Genomic DNA, 23,506 nt, shown 5'->3' with positions numbered 1-23,506 from the left:
AAAGATTTCCAATATAAATGTTATGTTTTTGTGTAGAAGATTTCCAATATAAATGTTATGTTTTTGTGTAGAAGATTTCCAATATAAATGTTATGTTTTTGTGTAGAAGATTTCCAATATAAATGTTATGTTTTTGTGTAGAAGATTTCCAATATAAATGTTATGTTTTTGTGTAGAAGATTTCCAATATAAATGTTATGTTTTTGTGTAGAAGATTTCCAATATAAATGTTTCTGTGTTGGCGTTTAATGTGTAACTCCAGGCATTGTTGATAATTCTGATTTTTGGATTGAGATTGCAAGAGGTGGGGGGGGGGGGGGGGGGGGATGGGGTATGACCGACTTTATTTTCCATCCCATACCATGCACTGGCCGTACAGGCATGTAGGAAGTAACGCCCCTGACAGAACCCCTTGACGTACAGACATAGGAAGTAACGCCCCTGATAGAACCTCTTTTAGACTACGCTGCTGCTCACATAAGAGCTACGCCCTAACAACGATAAGCCACTGTATGGATCCATAGTCTAATAGACTGTTGGATGATTGCGCATTGGGAATCCAAGCACAATGCCAGGTCAGTCAGGCGAGAGAAGTCAGATGTTACCCATATATCATCCCCCCCCCCCATTCTGATGGACCCAATTGACACAGCTTGGAATCAGCAGTGTCGTAGCAAGGGGGTCATCCATAAATGGCGTCACACTTTTTTGACGATTTTTACCCCCCTCCCTCCCCTTCGTCACACGTCGTCATAAAAAAGCCAGATCCCCCTCCCCCTAAAATGACGTCACACTTCAGCCTACAACCCCCCCCCCCCTCAAAATTGCTGTTGAAGTTTTCTTAAAACATCGATATTTTTCCAAAATCTTCTCTGAACTATGTCAACATAGAGTATTTTGATCAATTCCTATTACAATTTATTAAAATAGTTTTCTAAAAACGCGAAATAACGGCTAGAACTCGTTTTCTAGCATTGCTTTTTTAAAATGCAAAAAAGTGACGTCACACCATTCGAAACCCCCCCCCCCCCTCCCCCTCATCACACACCGTCACAAAATTACGGACCCCCTTCCCGCCTATGAGTGTGACGTGATTTAAGGACGACCCCCAACTGCCTATCGGAAACCAGAGTGGTTAAAGGTAATCCTATTGCCTAAGGGGCACCACTCTTGTTTGATTTCGGAATATCTTTTCCTACATGGGTTGTTGTCTCAAGTTAACAAACCTTAACTGCTCGAGAGTTCGAACTCAGGACTTATATATAGGCGCTATAGTGGTCTATTTTTAACCAGCTGACCCCAAATTAACTACTTGGAGCATGCGCAGTTATTACTTTTGATGTACTACCTTAATCTCGCTGTCTGAACCCAACACAATACTTTCATTAACTGTTTCCTGAAATGTTTTGAGTTTAAAAAAAGCAACCTAATAAGGCGTTTTTAATCAGACCCCTGCTTAGTTTTCGACAAAGGGTTAAAAATAAACAATTAAAAAGCAGGTGTATTTTTTTCCCCGCTGGTCTGTCTATCTTTGACAGACGACAAATGCGTCTGTTCACGTTTCACAGCCGCTAATCGGATTAACCCGTCTACACGCTGAGTTCGTTTTTTTCAATCGTTTTTTTTTTGGTTTAACGGACCGAACAATTACATAGGCGAGCGATGAATGACTATTTAGTCACGTACATACAACTGTGTAACAATGCATTACCAGGAAATGTAATTTAACTTTGTAGTAAAAAAAAAATAGATTTTTTAAAAACAAAAGCTTTTAAATTATTATTTTACACAATAAAAACAATCGCAACAGGTAAAATGTAACTGAAAAAACAAAACAAAAATTAACCCATGGTGGTTCTTATTATTTACGGGAGCCATATATAAGGAGAAAATTCGGACATTGGTCATTTAAATTAGTGTTCGAATAGGCGACGATTGTCATGTCGCCTTAAATTTTGTTTTAGTATACACATTATTTCAGAGAATACATAATGCGTTTACCTATTTCACAGTGAAGCTAGGTTAAAAATAAGTGTTATACTAAATTATTTGTGCAACTAAAGGACGTTAACTCGTATTCGAGTAGAAATTAAGTTATCGGACATGATTCCGATGGGTGTTATACGAAACATGAAGGTAACTCTAGCGAGTTGTCTCGTTCTGCTGGCAGTAACAGTTGTGCCCCTTTGTTCAGGGCATGGCCGTCTGCTAGACCCACCTTCCAGAGCTACGATGTGGAGGCTCGGGTTCGATTCCCCGGCAGACTACGACGATCATCAAGGATATTGTGGCGGAAAAGAAGTGAGTATCTAAGTTAGTTTGTTATAATTGCACATTTTATATTATCAGCATCGTCTTTTTCCGTTCGTGCCCAAGAGGCAGATGAAGTAGAGTTCATCTGTTTTAGTGACCCCGTCATTCGAAGGGATGGTGGGGATCAGCTTTTTACCCAGCGGTCTTTGTTTTTTTCTCCTAGCGTGAGTTAGATACCCAGGTTGTAATATCAGGTTTAAACTTTAATGATAGGGCCAGAAATTAAATGTAATATTATAGCAGGACTTGAGCGAAGGTTTGTGTTTATTTTTGACATAAGCAAGGTTTGTCAGTTTGCAGTTTACGATCATTAACCTAACATTTCTTTTTCAAAAAGATTCCATTATCGCAGAGGCGTAGCGACCCTTCCAGGCACCCGAGGACAAACTTTCGATTTGCACCCCCCTCTCAAACTTTAGATTTGCACCCCCCTCGAACTTTTGATTTACACCCCCCTCAAACTTTCAATTTGTTTTTCCAACCAATTTTGGCGCCTCCCCATGTCCCCTGCCCCTCCACCCTCCCTCGCTACGCCTCTGCATTATCGTGGCTAGGTATTTTATTTAAAAGACAAAAGTTATAAAAAAAAAGACAAACCTTAAGCACATTCGTATAGCCGGTGTTAAGTTTATAGAAGCTGTTAAATACGACTATTTGGGCATGGCTAACCAGCATGTTCCAAAGAAACACCGTTTAAACATTCGATCTTCTTCAGAATAGATGCTTTTTTAAAAAAAAAAGAAAGGCAGTAAAACAATACCAATTTCAATTTCGTTTGTTTAGAATTATGACTAGGGTTATTTTTCCGGATAGCGGTACCTGAATTAAAAAAACAAAACAAAACACGCTTTTTTTTTGGCGTTCAATACAGTGTCGAATACATAATAAATTATTGAAGGCAGGGCATAGTGATGAACACACCATCTCTTCATATTAATGCTGAGGTAAGAGAAACAGATTAACTCTACTTCATCTGTCCTATCTGATTTCACATCATGATAGCAAGCTAGCTTAAGACTGCGTTTAGCTCTTTAATGACGGTGTTCATTATGGGGATTAGTGAGTTCTCTTGTTTTAGAAGCCAAACCAACTAAACAAAGGCTTGTAATAAAATAATTACCATAAAATATTCTTTTGTCTTATTTAATTATACAAAGATTCAACAAGAAACGTCTTATTCACTTAGTATTATAAAAACACCTACGTACAGTAGCGTAGCGAGGGGGGGGGGGGCGGGGGTACATATGTCCCCGGGCGCCGACCTTAGGGGGGGCGCCAAATTGAAAGTTTGAGGGGGGGGGGGTGCAAATGAAAAGTTCGAGGGGGGGGTGGGTGCAAATCGAAAGTTTGAGGGGGGGGGGTGCAAATGAAAAGTTCGAGGGGGGGGGGGTGCAAATCGAAAATTTGCTCTCGAGGGGGCGCCAAATTGGAAGTATGTCCCCGGGCGCCGGGAAGGGTCGCTACGCCTCTGCCTACGTATTTCCTTTTATAGCAGACTTTAATTGTAGTTAATTCCTGAATTTAAAAAAAAAAGATGTCTCGTAACTCAATGTTTATAAATTTTATTTTGGTCATTGCTGTATTATATTTCCTTTAAAAATATGATATAATTATAATTGAACTGTCTATATTTTTTTTCTGTTTTTTTTTCTTCTGTAAATATTTTATGCCCATCCAACATTTTCAGGCTTTATGGAACAGGTTTGGGGGTCGGTGTGGCGTGTGTGGCGACCCCTACAGACCGATACCCCGAGCCCACGAGCGAGGGGGACAGTACTACGACGGCACGCCGAGTAAATATTACAAGTCAGGGGAGCTAATCACGGTCAAGTTTGGCATTACAGCTAATCACAGGTGTGTAGTTAGTGACGATTATCCACGTCTTTTAATTTAAATAATTTAAATAATTTAAATAATTTAAATACAATAAAAACACAAACATCTCAAAGCATCCGAAAAAAAGTGCATTTAAAATTTAACGCAGTAGTTTAGTTAAGAGTGGTTGGTATATTTTTTCTCTCCTTTAATTTTGCTATTTAAAAAAAATGATGTTCGAAATAAAGACCCCGCAACTAAATACATTGGTTACAATTTCATTTTATTTCTGTATAAACATATAAAAAAGTGGGCTTAAATCCTAAATAATAATTGGCTAAGTCTGTAATTCGAGTAAGTAAATAAGAGTACCAGGGGCAATGGGGAACAACCAAAGAAATACCAAAAACAGAACAAGCCAATCATAGTGACAGGGGGATAAGGGATTCCACTAATAAAAGACATGAGGTTAAATAGGTTTAATACGATTAAACACAGTCCGCCAAAGGATGAATAATGAAGGGCTAATTTTTGTGTATTCGATCGTCCATACCAAACTTCACTGGAAATATTTTGGTCTGTTTCCTCCAGGGGTTGGATCGAGTTCCGGCTCTGTGCCTACGACGACCCGGAGAGTGGCGACATCGAATACGACTCAGACGGAGACATGGTTGAGGTCACGCAGGAGTGTTTGGATAAACACGTGCTGGAGCTGGAAGATGGCGAGACTAGGTGAGTCCATGTTTAGTGTTGTATGGGGAGAGTAGGTCAGTCCTTGTTTGTTGTTGTATGGGGAGAGTAGGTCAGTCCTTGTTTGTTGTTGTATGGGGAGAGTAGGTCAGTCCATGTTTGTTGTTGTATGGGGAGAGTAGGTCAGTCCTTGTTTGTTGTTTTATGGGGAGATCAGGTTAGTCCATGTTTTTATAGGAGATTAGATCAGTCCATGAATGTTTAACGGGAAGACCAGATCAGTCTATATTTGTGATTTTACGGGGAGATCAGATCAGTCCACGTTTGTTGTTTTATGGGGAGATTAGGTTAGTCCATGTTTGTTATTTTATGGGGAGATTGGGTTAGTCCATGTTTGTTATTTTATGGGGAGATAAGGTCAGTCCATGTTTGTTGTTTTATGGGGAGATTAGGTTAGTCCATGTTTGTTATTTTATGGGGAGATTAGGTCAGTCCATGTTTGTTGTTTTATGGGGAGATTAGGTTAGTCCATGTTTGTTCTTTCATGGGGAGATCAGGTCAGTCCATATTTGTTGTTTTATGGGGAAACTAGGCTAGTCCATGTTTGATATTTAATGAGATTAGGTCAGTCCATGTTTGTTGTTTTATGGGGAGATTAGGTCAGTCCATTTTTGCTTTTTTTGGGGGGGGGGGGGGGGGAGCTTACGTCAGTCGATGTTTGTTGTTTTATGAAATTAGGTCAGTTCTTATTTGTTGTTTTATGAGGAGATTAGGTTAGTCTACGTTTGTTGTTTTTTTGGAGAGATTAGGTTGGTCCATGTTTGTTGTTTTATTGGGAGTTCTGGTCAGTCCATTTTTGTTGTTTTATGGGGAGATTAGGTAAGTTCATGTTTACTGATTAACGAGGAGACCAGATCAGTCCATGTTTTATGGGGAGATCAGGTCAGTCCATATTATTTCAACAATTACAATTTTCTAAATCTCCAAAAGATAAGGCCTACTATTTACACGAGCCCTATATTTACTAGTAACAATACCCTGCAACATGAACGATTAGCTGCTTTTACATTTAACCCTAAATTTACATGCAACACTAAGCAGTGTTTCTTCCAGACTTTTTTCTATGGGGAGGGGGGGGGGGGGGCACTTGGAATTTACTGGGGGGGGGGGGGCGGTAGACTTTCTTCGGCAGGGGGGGGGCGGACACTGTTAAAAGTATATATTTTCTATATAAATTATATAAATTTCATTTCGTTCGGGGGGGGGGGGGGGGGGCGGTAAAAAAATTTCGGGGGGGGGGGGCAAGCGCCCCCCCCCCGAAGAGATGCCTGGAAGAAACTCTTACACTAAGCCCGACTATTAACCCTAAATTTAATGTAACCATACCACCAACAGGTACTATATACATTAGCTCTATATTTACATGTAACCATACCACCAACAGGTACTATATACATTAGCTCTATATTTACATGTAACCATACCACCAACAGATACTATTTACATTAGCTCTATATTTACATGTAACCATACCTCCAACAGATACTATTTACCCGAACCCTACGCTTCAGGCGAGTTTGAGGTCGATGTTCGTCTACCTAAAGGCATCTCCTGCAAGAAATGTTTGTTCCAGTGGAAATGGAATGTTGGTGAGTGACAACAATAAAACAAAACTTTTTTTTTAAAGTTAATTTTGTCTGGTTTTGATTCAATACTAGCATGAGGTACACTTTTATATTTTCAAATGATTGAAATCTTTACTTTTGAACGCTATTTTTTAATCAATCACATTCCATTGTATAATAGTTAAGGAGCTATGTATTCAAAGAGATCACCAATTAGTAAAAATATAATAAAACAATAATATTTTAATTAATGTAAAACTCAACATAAAACATAAAATATTAATAGGAAGTAGCCTACGCAGATGAATTGTTAACGTGCATTGCTGAGAAAAGATGTATTGCAATATTTCAAATGATTCTACATTCTACGCAAAACTATTCATCAGTGGAGCTTTTCCGAAAATACGAGTGTAGAGTTTAGTAATATTGATCAGGATTAGTGTTAGGGCTAGAAATTAAGATTAGTCTTGGATTTTGAGTTTAAGTATACGATTAGTGGTGACATTTTAACACGTTATACTAGTTTGTACTAAATGGTTAAAACGGCAATTTAACACCCTTTATTTAGAAGTAATGTTTCGTCTTTAGAGCTAGGTATCCACTGAGTAAATGAAGTAGAGTTCATATATTTATTGACCTCGGCTATTGAAGAGAAAGTGTGGTCAGCACTATACCCAGCACCTTTATTTCCCCAACGTATGTCAGGTACCCATCAAAGCTAAGTGGACTCAGGGACATCCTGTCACCACAAGTCCGAACGGTCTGCAATTCGACCACGCCGTTTAAAACCTCTTGTTTAATACCACTCAATATTTGTGGTTGAACAATTTCTTTACTTTTCATTTTCGTTTAAGGTTTTTCCGTATTATTTTCTATTTTTCTTCTTACATCCATCATATGCGCAACCGCCTTTACGTAAATCAGGCAGTCATAGGGACGTTTTATAGTCACAAGTCCGACCGCTCTACCATTCGACCACATTATTTAAAATCCCTTATTTAATATAATTCAATATTTGTGGCATTGTGGCGTTAAACATTTTCTTTTATGTTCACGGTTTTTGTGTATTATTTTCGATTTTTTAAATACCTTATATTAGTCTTATTATTAAGTATCGAGTTCGAATCTGGGTTCAAGTCAGTAGACCGTCCCTGAGTCCACCCAACTCTGATGGGTACCTTACTCACGTTAGGGAAAGTAAAGGCGGCTGGGCATAGTGCTGACCACACTATCTCTTCATATGCCGAGGTCACAGAAACAAGTGAACTCTACTTCACTTGCCCCATAGACCGCCAGGTTTGAAAAGGGAACTTTACTTTATTTTTATATCAATCCAGTATTTAAAATTGTATATTTTGTTGTTCACCCAGCCAACAGTTGGGGCACGGACGAGGACGGGACATCATGTATAGGCTGCGGTGAGCAGGAACAGTTCTTTGCTTGCGCCGACATCGTCGTCGAGCCTAGAGGAGACTCCAAACCCAAACCACCAAAAACCACCCGGCGCCCAAATACAACGCCGCGCCCTACCACAAAAAAACCACTCGCGGGGAAAAAAAACTCCACCACCGCCACCACCAAGCCGAAGAAGAGCAAGCAAATCAGGAACGAAACCACTGCGATTAACACCACCGTGTCCGTCAATGCTACCACCATTTTAGACACGACCACACAGCAAACGACCACTGAAGAGCCAATGTGGTGGTTTTTGAAACACATTCCGATATTTCTACACAACAACATGGGCAGGGAGGTTGAAATTGATATCACTGACGGGCCAGGGTACGCTATGGTCAAAGATAAACCGAAAACCCAGGAAAATCTCATCGACAAGACCCCCACTTCAAGACTTGTAAAATGGTTTTCTGAATTCAAATCTTCTTTTTTCAAAACAAACGTAGACAACACAAACCGAACGAATGATAAAAGCTGGCTTGCGGCTAAAGGAAATGAAAACGCAAGCTTGCAAGAAAGCGGGTCAGGATCGTGGTGGGACAGAATCGGAGCCAAACTTTCCAAGGGGCTTTTGTGGAATGTCTTGAGGCTCAGAGACAGCGACCAGAAAAATTCCGGTATCCAAAAACGTCAAGCTGATTCAAGAGTTCAAGGTACACGAGGTCACGAGAACCACACGAGAACGGTGACGTTTTTCTCAGAGACGTCTCGCAATGTGACTGTGGATGTCAACAAAGCTCTGGATATTATCTCAGCCAGTGTATCCGACATGACAGAACACACAGAGAACATTACTTTTTTCGCTAACCTGAGCTTGAACGACACGCTGTTCCCTCTTCAGAACAACACAGAAGACAGTAATCACACTATGAATGCAATAAACAAATCAGCACTTGATGACTACAATAAAAACGCAACAAACACAACTGCTGTGTTCAATACTAAACCCCGCTTGTCTTCCAAGAAATCTAACAATTCAACTTCAACAAAAACAAGACCAAAAAGAAACGCAACTCCTAAGCAACCAGTGTTCCAGCAAGAGTTACCCCGACCAGAACTTATTTTCAAAGACTTGATAGCTCTAAGAACGCTTACAGATAAAATGGTGTCTACAGATTTAGAAAACAATACAGAGACAAAGAAGGATGAGACAAGCAATACATTTTCCGCCGCAGACCATGCGAGGTTGTCTAAAAAAGATCTTCATATCTCACTTTTTGCGCCAAGCCAGCCATACAGAATCGCCAAAACAGAACTCTTTTACCCTGAAGTTAACGACAACACGGCACTGTTTTCACAAGATATCAGCAGGGTGCATTCCAGCACTACAAACAATAAACAAGAAAAAAACCAAGCTCAAGAAAATTCTTCTCCAGGAATTATAGCCACAGCTGATGTCCTAAAAGCGAAATCGATTCTAAAATCTCAAGAAGATAAAACCAGAACTCAGAATCCCAACATCCTTGACCTTACAACGAAAGAAACTTTTAGCAATGACAATACAACAAATGAAAAGAACGACTCACAAACTTCAGCGAATCTCCAAGTAGAGGAGCCAACAGAAACGCAATCAAAAGAACGAAAATTTAAAATTCTTTTCAAAAACAACCAGCGGCGCCCGAGTTTCAAAAAACTAAAGAAACAAAACCTCTCCGGGGTTGATGGCGAAACCGTCGACGAAAAACTGAAAACCAGCCTAAATGGCAGGGGCAGACAAGGAAAACATGAACATGTTTTTCTGAAGAACAACCATTTCAAAGGCCAGTACGATGCTCCTGAAATCAGCGGCGTTGTAGCGAAACATCCAGTGCTAAAAGAAAAAAGCCGCAAGCTTGAGAAGGAGAAGGAGGCAGAATTCGAGAAAGGGTTGTTTGAACACGAGGTTAAGAGCCAGTTAGAAAAAGAGAAGGAAAAAGAGAAGGAGGTGGAAGAGAGTCAGAGTAAGGAGAATCACGAGGAGTTTGAACACGAGGAAGAACATGAGGGTCATTCTGAACACGATGATGAGAGCGATAAAGAACATGAACATGAATCACACGGTCATTCTAAACATGATGATGATGAATCACACGAAGATCATTCTGAACATGATGATGAATCACACGAAGATCATTCTGAACATGATGATGAATCACATGAAGATCATTCTGAACATGAAGGTGAATCACATGAAGATCATTCTGAACATGATGGTGAATCACATGAAGATCATTCTGAACATGATGATGAATCACACGAAGATCACGAGGATGAAAGCAGCCACAAAGAACACAAACATGAATCACACGATGAAGATCATTCTGAACATGATGGTGAAAGCCACGAAGATCACGAAGACCTCGAACACGATGAAGATCACGATGAAGACTCCGACAATGAACATAGCAGCATCAAGAAAGAGTGCCACAAAAGCCACAGTGAAGATCTAAAGTACTCCAGCGAAGAAAAGCATTCTGGCCACAAGGAAGACCTCAGCAGCCACGGAGATGAAAGTTATGGAAAATACGATTCTCACAGTGGGCATGATGATCATTCTGGGGAATATGGTCACGATTCTCACGAAGATCATTCTGAAGAATCATCTCACGAAGATCATTCTGGAGAACATGAATCTCACAGTGGACACGAAGATCATTCTGGGGAAAATGACCACGATTCTCACGAAGATCATGGCCACGAGGATGAGAGTCACGAAGAGCATGGGTCACACCAAGACCACGATGATCACTCTGAAGATGAAAGCCACGATGACCACACAAAATGTCACACAAGCGACCATGAAGATTTTAAAGAAGATGACGACGAGGAAAGTCATGGAATTCATAGTGAAGGCGACCACGGAGAACATGAGGAAGACTCTCATAGCGGGCATAGCGGTGACTGTTTTAGTAGCCACAGTAGTCACAAGGGACATAGTGGGCATGAAGACGAAGGCCACTCAAGCGATAGTAAGGAAAGCAGCCATGAGAGCGAATCAGAACACGACGAACATAGTGGTCACGAGGACAGTCATGAGGAAAGCAGTGGTCACGAGGAAGAAAGTAGTGGACATGATGAACATAGTGGTCACGAGGACAGTCATGAGGAAAGCAGTGGTCACGAGGAAGAAAGTAGTGGACATGATGAACATAGTGGTCACGAGGAAGAAAGTAGTGGACATGACGAGCATAGTGGTCACGAGGACAGTCATGAGGAAAGCAGTGGTCACGAGGAAGAAAGTAGTGGACATGATGAGCATAGTGGTCAGGAGGAAGAAAGTAGTGAACATGACGAACATAGTGGTGACGAGGAAGAAAGTAGTGGACATGATGAACATAGTGGTCACGAGGACAGTCATGAGGAAAGCAGTGGTCACGAGGAAGAAAGTAGTGGACATGATGAACATAGTGGTCACGAGGAAGAAAGTAGTGGACATGATGAACATAGTGGTCACGAGGACAGTCATGAGGAAAGCAGTGGTCACGAGGAAGAAAGTAGTGGACATGACGAACATAGTGGTCACGAGGAAGAAAGTAGTGGACATGATGAGCATAGTGGTCACGAGGAAGAAAGTAGTGGACATGACGAGCATAGTGGTCACGAGGACAGTCATGAGAAAAGTAGTGGTCACGAGGAAGAAAGTAGTGGACATGATGAGCATAGTGGTCAGGAGGAAGAAAGTAGTGAACATGACGAACATAGTGGTGACGAGGAAGAAAGTAGTGGACATGATGAACATAGTGGTCATGGGGACAGTCATGAGGAAAGCAGTGGTCACGAGGAAAAAAGTAGTGGACATGATGATCATAGTGGTCACGAGGAAGAAAGTAGTGGACATGATGAACATAGTGGTCACGAGGAAGAAAGTCATAGTGGACATGATGAGCATAGTGGTCACGAGGAAGAAAGTAGTGGACATGATGAACATAGTGGTCACGAGGAAGAAAGTCATAGTGGACATGATGAACATAGTGGTCATGAGGAAGAAAGTAGTGGACATGATGAACATAGTGGTCACGAGGAAGAAAGTAGTGGACATGACGAACATAGTGGTCACGAGGAAGAAAGTAGTGGACATGATGAACATAGTGGTCACGAGGAAGAAAGTAGTGGACATGATGCACATAGTGGTCACGAGGAAGAAAGTAGTGGACATGATGAACATAGTGGTCACGAGGAAGAAAGTAGTGGACATGATGAACATAGTGGTCACGAGGAAGAAAGTAGTGGACATGATGAGCATAGTGGTCACGAGGAAGAAAGTAGTGGACATGATGAACATAGTGGTCACGAGGACAGTCATGAGGAAAGCAGTGGTCACGAGGAAGAAAGTAGTGGACATGATGAGCATAGTGGTCACGAGGAAGAAAGTAGTGGACATGATGAACATAGTGGTCACGAGGAAGAAAGTAGTGGACATGATGAACATAGTGGTCACGAGGAAGAAAGTAGTGGACATGATGAGCATAGTGGTCACGAGGAAGAAAGTAGTGGACATGATGAACATAGTGGTCACGAGGAAGAAAGTAGTGGACATGATGAACATAGTGGTCACGAGGAAGAAAGTAGTGGACATGACGAACATAGTGGTCACGAGGACAGTCATGAGGAAAGCAGTGGTCACGAGGAAGAAAGTAGTGGACATGATGAACATAGTGGTCACGAGGACAGTCATGAGGAAAGCAGTGGTCACGAGGAAGAAAGTAGTGGACATGATGAGCATAGTGGTCACGAGGAAGAAAGTAGTGGACATGATGAACATAGTGGTCACGAGGAAGAAAGTAGTGGACATGATGAGCATAGTGGTCACGAGGAAGAAAGTAGTGGACATGATGAACATAGTGGACATGATGAACATAGTGGTCACGAGGAAGAAAGTAGTGGACATGATGAGCATAGTGGTCACGAGGAAGAAAGTAGTGGACATGATGAACATAGTGGTCACGAGGAAGAAAGTAGTGGACATGATGAACATAGTGGTCACGAGGAAGAAAGTAGTGGACATGATGAACATAGTGGTCACGAGGAAGAAAGTAGTGGACATGATGAACATAGTGGTCACGAGGAAGAAAGTAGTGGACATGATGAACATAGTGGTCACGAGGAAGAAAGTAGTGGACATGATGAACATAGTGGTCACGAGGAAGAAAGTAGTGGACATGATGAGCATAGTGGTCACGAGGAAGAAAGTAGTGGACATGATGAACATAGTGGTCACGAGGAAGAAAGTAGTGGACATGATGAGCATAGTGGTCACGAGGAAGAAAGTAGTGGACATGATGAACATAGTGGTCACGAGGAAGAAAGTAGTGGACATGATGAACATAGTGGTCATGGGGACAGTCATGAGGAAAGCAGTGGTCACGAGGAAGAAAGTAGTGGACATGATGAACATAGTGGTCACGAGGAAGAAAGTAGTGGACATGATGAGCATAGTGGTCACGAGGAAGAAAGTAGTGGACATGACGAACATAGTGGTCACGAGGAAGAAAGTAGTGGACATGACGAACATAGTGGTCACGAGGACAGTCATGAGGAAAGTAGTGGTCACGAGGAAGAAAGTAGTGGACATGATGAACATAGTGGTCACGAGGAAGAAAGTAGTGGACATGACGAACATAGTGGTCACGAGGAAGAAAGTAGTGGACATGACGAACATAGTGGTCACGAGGAAGAAAGTAGTGGACATGATGAACATAGTGGACATGATGAACATAGTGGTCATGGGGACAGTCATGAGGAAAGCAGTGGTCACGAGGAAGAAAGTAGTGGACATGATGAACATAGTGGTCACGAGGAAGAAAGTCATAGTGGACATGATGAACATAGTGGTCACGAGGAAGAAAGTAGTGGACATGACGAACATAGTGGTCACGAGGAAGAAAGTAGTGGACATGACGAACATAGTGGTCACGAGGAAGAAAGTAGTGGACATGATGAACATAGTGGTCACGAGGAAGAAAGTAGTGGACATGACGAACATAGTGGTCACGAGGAAGAAAGTAGTGGACATGACGAACATAGTGGTCACGAGGAAGAAAGTAGTGGACATGACGAACATAGTGGTCACGAGGAAGAAAGTAGTGGACATGATGAGCATAGTGGTCACGAGGAAGAGAGTAGTGGACATGACGAACATAGTGGTCACGAGGAAGAAAGTAGTGGACATGACGAACATAGTGGTCACGAGGAAGAAAGTAGTGGACATGACGAACATAGTGGTCACGAGGAAGAAAGTAGTGGACATGACGAACATAGTGGTCACGAGGAAGAAAGTAGTGGACATGACGAACATAGTGGTCACGAGGAAGAAAGTAGTGGACATGATGAACATAGTGGTCACGAGGAAGAAAGTAGTGGACATGACGAACATAGTGGTCACGAGGAAGAAAGTAGTGGACATGACGAACATAGTGGTCACGAGGAAGAAAGTAGTGGACATGATGAACATAGTGGTCACGAGGAAGAAAGTAGTGGACATGACGAACATAGTGGTCACGAGGAAGAAAGTAGTGGACATGACGAACATAGTGGTCACGAGGAAGAAAGTAGTGGACATGACGAACATAGTGGTCACGAGGAAGAAAGTAGTGGACATGATGAACATAGTGGTCACGAGGAAGAAAGTAGTGGACATGACGAACATAGTGGTCACGAGGAAGAAAGTAGTGGACATGACGAACATAGTGGTCACGAGGAAGAAAGTAGTGGACATGACGAACATAGTGGTCACGAGGAAGAAAGTAGTGGACATGACGAACATAGTGGTCACGAGGAAGAAAGTAGTGGACATGACGAACATAGTGGTCACGAGGAAGAAAGTAGTGGACATGATGAACATAGTGGTCACGAGGAAGAAAGTAGTGGACATGACGAACATAGTGGTCACGAGGAAGAAAGTAGTGGACATGACGAACATAGTGGTCACGAGGAAGAAAGTAGTGGACATGATGAGCATAGTGGTCACGAGGAAGAAAGTAGTGGACATGACGAACATAGTGGTCACGAGGAAGAAAGTAGTGGACATGATGAGCATAGTGGTCACGAGGAAGAAAGTAGTGGACATGATGAACATAGTGGTCATGAAGAACATGGCCATGAAGAACATGGGCACGAGGAAAGCCACGATGAACATGGCGACGAAGAACATGGCCACGAAGAAAGCCACGAAGAACATGGCCATCAGGATAGTCACGAAGAACATGGCCACGAAGAACATGGCCATGAAGGTAGTCACGAAGAACATGGCCACGAAGAACATGGCCATGAGGATAGTCACGATGAACATGGCCACGAAGAAAGCCACGAAGAACATGACCACGAGGAAAGCCACGAAGAACATGGCCACGAAGATCACGGCCACGAAGAACATGGCCACGAAGAAAGTCACGAAGAACATGGCCATGATGAGCATGGCCATGATGAACATGACCATGAAGAACATGGCCACGAAGAACATGGGGACGAAGAACATGGCCATGAAGAACATGACCATGAAGACAGTCACGAAGAACATGGCCATGACGAACATGGACACGAGGAAAGCCACGAAGAACATGGCCACGACGAACATGGCCATGATGAACACGACCATGAAGATAGTCACGAAGAACATGGCCACGAAGAACATGGCCATGAGGATAGTCACGAAGAACATGGCCACGAAGAACATGGCCATGAAGATAGTCACGATGAACATGGCCACGAAGAAAGCCACGAAGAACATGACCACGAGGAAAGCCACGAAGAACATGGCCACGAAGATCACGGCCACGAAGAACATGGCCACGAAGAAAGTCACGAAGAACATGGCCATGATGAGCATGGCCATGATGAACATGACCATGAAGAACATGGCCACGAAGAACATGGGGACGAAGAACATGGCCATGAAGAACATGACCATGAAGACAGTCACGAAGAACATGGCCATGAAGAACATGGACACGAGGAAAGCCACGAAGAACATGGCCACGACGAACATGGCCATGATGAACACGACCATGAAGATAGTCACGAAGAACATGGCCACGACGAAGAACATGGCCACGAAGAACATGGCCACGAAGAACATGGCCATGAAGAACATGACCATGAAGACAGTCACGAAGAACATGGCCATGAAGAACATGGGGACGAAGAACATGGCCATGAAGAACATGGCCATGAAGACAGTCACGAAGAACATGGCCATGAAGAACATGGCCATGAAGAAAGTCACGAAGAACATGGCCATGATGAACACGACCATGAAGACAGTCACGAAGAACATGGTCACGAAGAACATGGGGAAGAAGAACATGGCCATGAAGAACATGACCATGAAGACAGTCACGAAGAACACGGCCACGAAGAACATGGACACGAGGAAAGCCACGAAGAGCATGGCCATGAAGAACATGACCACGAAGACAGTCACGAAGAACATGGTCACGAAGAACATGGGGAAGAAGAACATGGCCATGAAGAACATGACCATGAAGACAGTCACGAAGAACACGGCCACGAAGAACATGGGGAAGAAGAACATGGCCACGAAGAAAGCCACGAAGAACATGGCCACGAGGAAAGCCACGAAGAGCATGGCCATGAAGAACATGACCACAAAGACAGTCACGAAGAACATGGTCATGAAGAACATGGGGAAGAAGAACATGGCCATGAAGAACATGACCATGAAGACAGTCACGAAGAACATGGCCACGAAGAAAGCCACGAAGAACATGGCCACGAGGAAAGTCACGAAGAACATGGCCACGAAGAACACGACCACGAAGATAGTCACGAAGAACATGGCCACGAAGAACATGGCCACGAAGAACATGGCCACGAAGAACACGACCATGAAGATCTTCACGAGGAAAGCCATCAGACTATTAACGGCCATAGCGGTAGCAGCAGCGGCCATGATAGGAAGCGTCGCTCCGTCCAACAGCGATCACAAAGCACACAAATTCTCACCAAAAACGCAAACTCCGCACCAGAAAAATCATCCCTTTTCGATAACACCAGAAGGCCAAAAAAGTATTTTGAGAAACTGCAGCTCAAATCTTCATTACCCAACTCCAACAAGAAAAGTCAATATGCACAAAGCCCAAATAAAGATAAAACTAAAGATTTTTATTCCTATTACCCAGTCGAAGATATTAATAGATTTGAGGATAAAACGAAACTAAAAACAGCGGATTATTACGGTGACAATGTAAATCAAGACAGGAAACACGGAGATGGATTCTTAAATGACAATAAAGAATACGGTTATTTTTCAAAAGAGGATTACTACTATGACGCAGATTGTTACGACAAGGACGCGAATAATGGAATCGATAAGCAATACAAAGCCAACAAAGATAAAGCAGACAGTGATTTTATTGACTATAGCGATGACAAAGGCTATGATGGCTTTAAAGGGAGCAAAGGTCACTGGGACAGCAAAGAGGTTAAAGGTTACGGTGATTATAAAAGTGCGGGAAAATCCGAAGAATATTATTTCGACGACAGCAAGCCAAGTAGTTACAGCAAAGATAAGGGCGATGACTACGGAAGCGACGACGATTTTTCATCAAGCTCTAAGGGCGATTACTTTTCCTCTAATTCCAAGGGAGACGACTTTTCATCAAGCTCAAAGGGAAGCGACTCTTCCTCGAATTCTGACGACGATTTTTATTTCTCCGACTCGAAAGGAGAAGATTTAGACTCGGACTACAGCGAGGGGCACCACGACAGCATGAGCTCAGACCAGCATGACGATGGCAAGGGCGAGCACTCTAGCGAGAGCGACGAGGGCTGTGATGAGGATGAAGGGAAGAGTGATTCCAAGGGCGAAAGCGGGGAACTCGATTATGAGTCTGATGGAAATCACAAGGGAAGCAGTGGATATAGTGAAGAAAAGGGCTACGGTGATGAAAAGGGCTACAGTGATGAAAAGGGCTACAGTGAAGAAAAGGGCTACAGTGATGAAAAAGGATATAGCGACGAAAAGGGCTACAGTGATGAAAAGGGCTACAGTGATGAAAAAGGATATAGCGACGAAAAGGGCTACAGTGATGAAAAAGGATATAGTGAAGAAAAGGGCTACAGTGATGAAAAAGGATATAGTGCCGAAAAGGGCTACAGTGATGAAAAAGGATATAGTGAAGAAAAGGGCTATAGTGATGAAAAAGGATATGGTGAAGAAAAGGGCTACAGTGATGAAAAGGGCTACAGTGATGAAAAAGGATATAGCGACGAAAAGGGCTACGATCTAAAAGGCGACGATTACAGCAGCGATGAAGACAAGGGCTATGATTCAAAAGGGGACAGCAGTTCCGACATGGAATACAGCTCAAAGGGCTACAATTCTAAAGGGGAGGACGGGGGAGAGGACTGCGAAGATCACGAAGGGGCTAACGAGGGCTCATCAGATAGCATGAGTGACAGCTCAGCGATGTATGACAGCTCTGATGATAGCTCCAGCTCAGAAGGTCACGATGGTAGCAAAGGCTACAGTGATGAAAAGGGCTACAGTGATGAAAAGGGCTACAGTGATGAAAAGGGCGACAGTGATGAAAAGGGCTACAGTGATGAAAAGGGCTACAGTGAAGAAAAAGGATATAGTGACGAAAAAGGATATAGTGATGTGAAAGACTATAGCGACGAAAAGGGCTACAGTGATGAAAAGGGCTACAGTGACGAAAAGGGCTACAGTGAAGAAAAAGGATATAGTGACGAAAAAGGATATAGTGATGTGAAAGACTATAGCGATGAAAAGGGCGACAGTGACGAAAAAGGATATAGCGATGAAAAGGGCTACAGTGATGAAAAGGGCTACAGCGATGAAAAGGGCTATTACTCTAAAGGTGAAGATGATGAAGACGACGACGAAGAGAAAAGCTCCGATTCCAAAAGCGATGCAAAGGGCTATGACTCTCAAGGCTACAGCAGCTCAGACATCGAATACAGCTCAAAGGGCGACGACTACGATAGCGATCACAAAGGGCTCAGTTCAGATAGTAGCGACGGTAGCCAAGGCTACAGCGACGAGAAAGGCTACCTCTCTCACGAGGAAGGATCGGATGATGATTGTGACGATAAAGGAAGCAAAAGTTACAGTGATATTCATAAAGACGCTAAAGGCGATAATGACAATCAAGACGATGATGATGAAAACGAAACCGATGATGATTACAAACACGGAAGTCACGGGTTTAAAAGCAAAACCGGAAGTGATGATTATAAAGGAGGAAGCTCTAAAGACGATTACTACGACGACGAGGGCTACGGTTCAAAGGGCGACGGCGAGTTGAAAGGTCATTTTTCAGACGATTATTACGAGGGCTACGGTAAAAAAGGAGGTCAAAGTTCAAGTTCTCGTGACGGACGTCACGGGGTCAATGACATAAAAGACAGCGAATACATCGATGAAAGCGATGATAATGGAAAGGATTCAAGTTTATCTAACTACGACGACGAGGATTTCCTTTTCGATAAAGAGTTTAATAAGAAAATCGATGGGAAAGATTATCGATATGATTATAAGGAAGACAATGATGATGGAGTAAAGGATAAATCTAAAAGTAAGAACGGAAAGAAAGGCAACACGAAAAATAAAAAAGACGACGATAAGAAAGAGGATAAAAATATAGGAAACAAGTCCGGTGATAATGATGATAAAAAGGGGAGTGGGCTCGAGAAAGGAAATTCTAAATCAAAAGACGGGTTCGAATCCAAGCCAGACAAACACGACGGAAGAGGAATTTTCGGTTTTGATTTCGACGAGGAGAAGGCGTCACCAGATCTAAAAGCGTTAAAGTCGGAAACAGGAAAAAATTCCGACCCCCGGAAAAAGAACGCGGAAACCGAAGACGAATTGGAATCCGCTGTTGGAGCTAAGAGCTTGGGAGCGTTTAAATACGCCAGAATTTTCGGTTGGAATCAAGATGGCGTCGATAAAAATAGTCCACTGTTGCTTCAACGTAAACCAAGGTCAAGCGATCACTCCGAGTTGAGCGACGACGGAAGTCATGACGATGATGATGACGAAGATGAGAAAGATAATGAAAAGGATCTTTCTGGAGAAAGTGGCATCAAGTCTTCTGATGATTACGCTGACAAGAAACACGACAGCGTCAAGGAGTCTGGTGACGTTTCAAGCGCGTCATCACACGGCGAAGGTTGTTCCGGGGAGGCGGAAAATCTTGAGGAAGACAACCACAACGATGATTACGACGACGATAAAAATGATGAATGGTCTGCGTCACACTCGGCGCATGGAGACGAGTCTTTGAGTGAGTTCAGTGAAGATAACGACGAGGACGATGATGATTCAAAAGACTGCGACGACGAGAAAGATAAAAAAGACGATGGGTCTAAGGATAAAAAGAGTGAGACGGATTTTGATGTCAAGTTTACAAGCGTGAAGGGAGATAATGAGTACGGAGGAAAAGATATCCTCGGGCTAGGGGGAGATAACAAGTTCTTTTCTACACAATTTAGCGATGAGTTCTTAAAGGCTGGAGTTAAATCCCAAAAAGGAAAAGACGAAGATGATGATGAAAAAGACGATGACGAAAATTTTAAATCCTCAAGTGGGAAGAAAATTCTAGAAGGTTTTTTCGGCGATGTTGAAAAAGACAAAAAGTATGAAGATCAGTCTAACGACGATGAAAATTGTAACGACGTAACGGATTCGAGTGCTGAGGAAAAGAAAAAGATAAGCGATAAGAAAAAGAAAGAATACGTTGACGGCGATAATTACGAGTATGATGACAAAACAGACGCCATCTCCACCAAGGGTGATAACCCCTTCAGCTTAAAGAAAGAAAACTACAGACTCTTCAGTAATAGGAAACCACAAAACCCGGAAAATATTGAATCGGATTCTGGAGATAATGACAATGACGACGAATCAAGCACCAACCAACCGGAAATCTCAACCAACCGAGTAAATTCTTTCAAAAATTCGGACCGCCGGCAAATTGGAAAATCAAATAAAGGTCCACGAGGTTTCAGATCTCCAGCTAAAAAGAGCAGTTCTAGCTCTACTTCTAGACGTGATGAAAGCTCCGATGGAAAAGTTAAGGAGAAGGAGAATGAAAAAAAGAAAAACGGCGACCAAGACGGGAATAATTTTAGAGCCAGCGCCAGACCTAAAGGCCACGAGTACGACAGAAAATACGGCACTGAAGATCAGCCTCAGGATAAAAGTCAAGACCCGCACGGTGCTAAAGACTTCCGGGCGACTTCGAAATCCGATCCGCCCACTTCCAATGCGGATGAGTTGAACAGGAAATACGGAATCAAAGACGACGATATTTCCGACAAAGACAACGAGTCTGAACCGGAGGTTAAAAATCAGAAAGAGAAAGGCAGCGAAACGAAGGAGATATTTATAGCCAGCTTTGACTACCAGGTCCCAACGGAGAGTAAGTTTGACATGGAGGTACCTCAAGCTGAAGACAGTGTTGGGTATAACTTCGACTGGCTCAACGATATGCCTCATAGTATATACAAACGCTCTCACAAGTCTAGAAACACAAAAGGACCGCGGGTGTACAGCAGCAACTACAAGTTAGATCAGTATCGTTCTAAAAATTCGGAAAACTCCGAAACAGATTTATTTGAATACAACGACTACCTTGAAAACCCCAGAATTTCAGATCACGACGAAGCCAGTAGTTTTAATTCCCAGGATTCTGAAAGTTTCGGGTACAGTTCAACTTCCGATAGCAAAGAAGTTCACGAGGGACATTACGTCAGCTGTTCGGGCGTGGGGCACTGGAAGAAGGTCGTTGGCATGGAAACGTGGTGCCTGGAGAACTGCAACCGTGGCTTCTGTCCAGAATCCCACTGCTCCTGTGTGTAGTGCTGGACACTGAGTGACCACAGGTCTCTTGAGCCCTACTGGTCTGGGAACAAGAGCTAAAATATAGGTGTCTTTGAATGAATATGTATATAGTAAAGTAGAATAACTAAAACCGAACTGTCTGTATGGAAGGTGAAGTAGAGTTTATCTCTGTCCATGGCCACACCTATCATATGTACACGTGGCCATTATAATGATCCTGTCTCTAAGCAATATATGTTTATTATAATTAATTCAATGCAATTTACCCTGCAATTATGAAAAATATATGTGTACATTTACTGCAGTGTGTATACACCTAGCAAACTAACCTGTCTCAATTTTATGCTTTATGTGCTTTTAACATTAATTGTAAATACTTATATGCAATTTTTAAATGATAATTATATGCCACTATAAACTAATGCAATAAGCCGACCTTGTGATAAAAACGGCACCCTGTCTCATTAAGCCAAAGTAACTTTTGATGGTGAAAGATTGATGCAAGTTAGATTGATTTTATGTATGTTAGACTTATGCTTGGGTTGCTTAATTAAAAGTCAAATACTATGTTGCATTAATTAATTTGTTGAAACTGTGGTTTTATAATCGTGAAATAGTCATTTTATGCTTGTGAGAATCTGAGGATATTTTGGTATTAAGCTTTTGTGGTGTAATATATATATTCTAAAATCGGTCAATAGTTGTATTGCTTGCTAATTTATTAATTGGTTGTAGTGCTTGGCAATGTAATGTTCCTAGAATGCTAAAAATATTATTGTTCTCCTTCGGTGTTGTTTAAGCCGAAGAACCTTATGTATAAATGTGATATTATTCCCATTGTTTAGTATGCTAATGATTGTAACGTTTGATCAAATTTGGTGTTGTACTGTCTTGCAAGCTTACGTTTGTCATGTTTATAAAGGTATGTTTTCGTTAAAATCCATTATGTAAGCGTGTAAGCGTTTGGTAGTATTCCACGCACCAGTGTTGTGTCATTTAATTATAGTTTTTCGCGTATAAAAAATCAAATTCCCTTATGAAATTTTTCTTTATCATGAATATTATTTTTACTTATAAAAATGTAAGAAATTTTGAATTTATTTAAAGCGATTTAATTCAAATAAATATTTGTGTTATCTAATGTCGTGGCTACAAATCTAATGATAATTATTCTTATTATTTTAAGCATTGGTTAATTTATAGTTAATTTATTTAAAAAAATTATTCTGTGTTTCCCCTCAGAACATCTAACATATAAAGGATGTCTCAGTAGTTCTGATTTTTTTAATTGACTTACGAATGTCTCAAGGGGTGTTGCAATTTGATCCATATCTAACTTTGTGTGTGTTGCCTATTTAAAGTTCCAGTTGCGTTTCTCTATGTGTAAATGACTTTTATAAATTTCCTTTTGTGCCTTACTATGTGTTTATCACAGTATCTATGTGTGAATGAGTTTATAAATAGCCTGACTATTTAAACATTGCCTTTTTGTGTATGAGTATGTGTTTGCTAAATTGTCTCATGTGTCTAAGATTGATAAAATGCTTTAATGTATTGAAGTTGTAATCGCTGCTTCAACAAGTGAATACGCCATATTGTCATGCAATGTTTGTACCAATATTGCTTGTACATAGCCAATAAACGGATATTTTAAAACATGATTGTTTTGTTAATTTTTTAATGAGTGTTGAGTTTGTGTCTGCGTCATTATTTAACACCAGTTGTTCATTTGAAAAAAAAATACCCCATCGATAGCATTCGATATTTTTCTATATTATTAATTCATCCAAATATTTTCTAAGAA

General features: G+C 41.8%; 1 protein-coding gene across 1 annotated transcript; it reads left to right on the top strand.

The window, feature by feature from the left end:
- The first annotated feature begins 2,052 nt into the window (after positions 1-2,052).
- LOC131943979 (hornerin-like) lies at positions 2,053-23,342 on the top strand. The gene is made up of 5 exons (XM_059304405.1): positions 2,053-2,301; positions 4,001-4,167; positions 4,720-4,860; positions 6,361-6,467; positions 7,814-23,342. Exons 1-5 carry the CDS (start codon positions 2,131-2,133, stop codon positions 21,718-21,720), a joined length of 14,493 nt encoding a protein of 4,830 aa, XP_059160388.1. The 5' UTR covers positions 2,053-2,130; the 3' UTR covers positions 21,721-23,342.
- The last annotated feature ends 164 nt before the right edge of the window (positions 23,343-23,506 follow it).

This window comes from Physella acuta, unplaced genomic scaffold (assembly GCF_028476545.2).
Source record: "Physella acuta isolate Inbredline_101_S28 unplaced genomic scaffold, ASM2847654v3 ptg000475l, whole genome shotgun sequence".
NCBI classification, from domain to species: domain Eukaryota; kingdom Metazoa; phylum Mollusca; class Gastropoda; family Physidae; genus Physella; species Physella acuta.
Note: the sequence above shows the minus strand (reverse complement) of the source record. Positions and strands in the feature narration are given on the sequence as shown.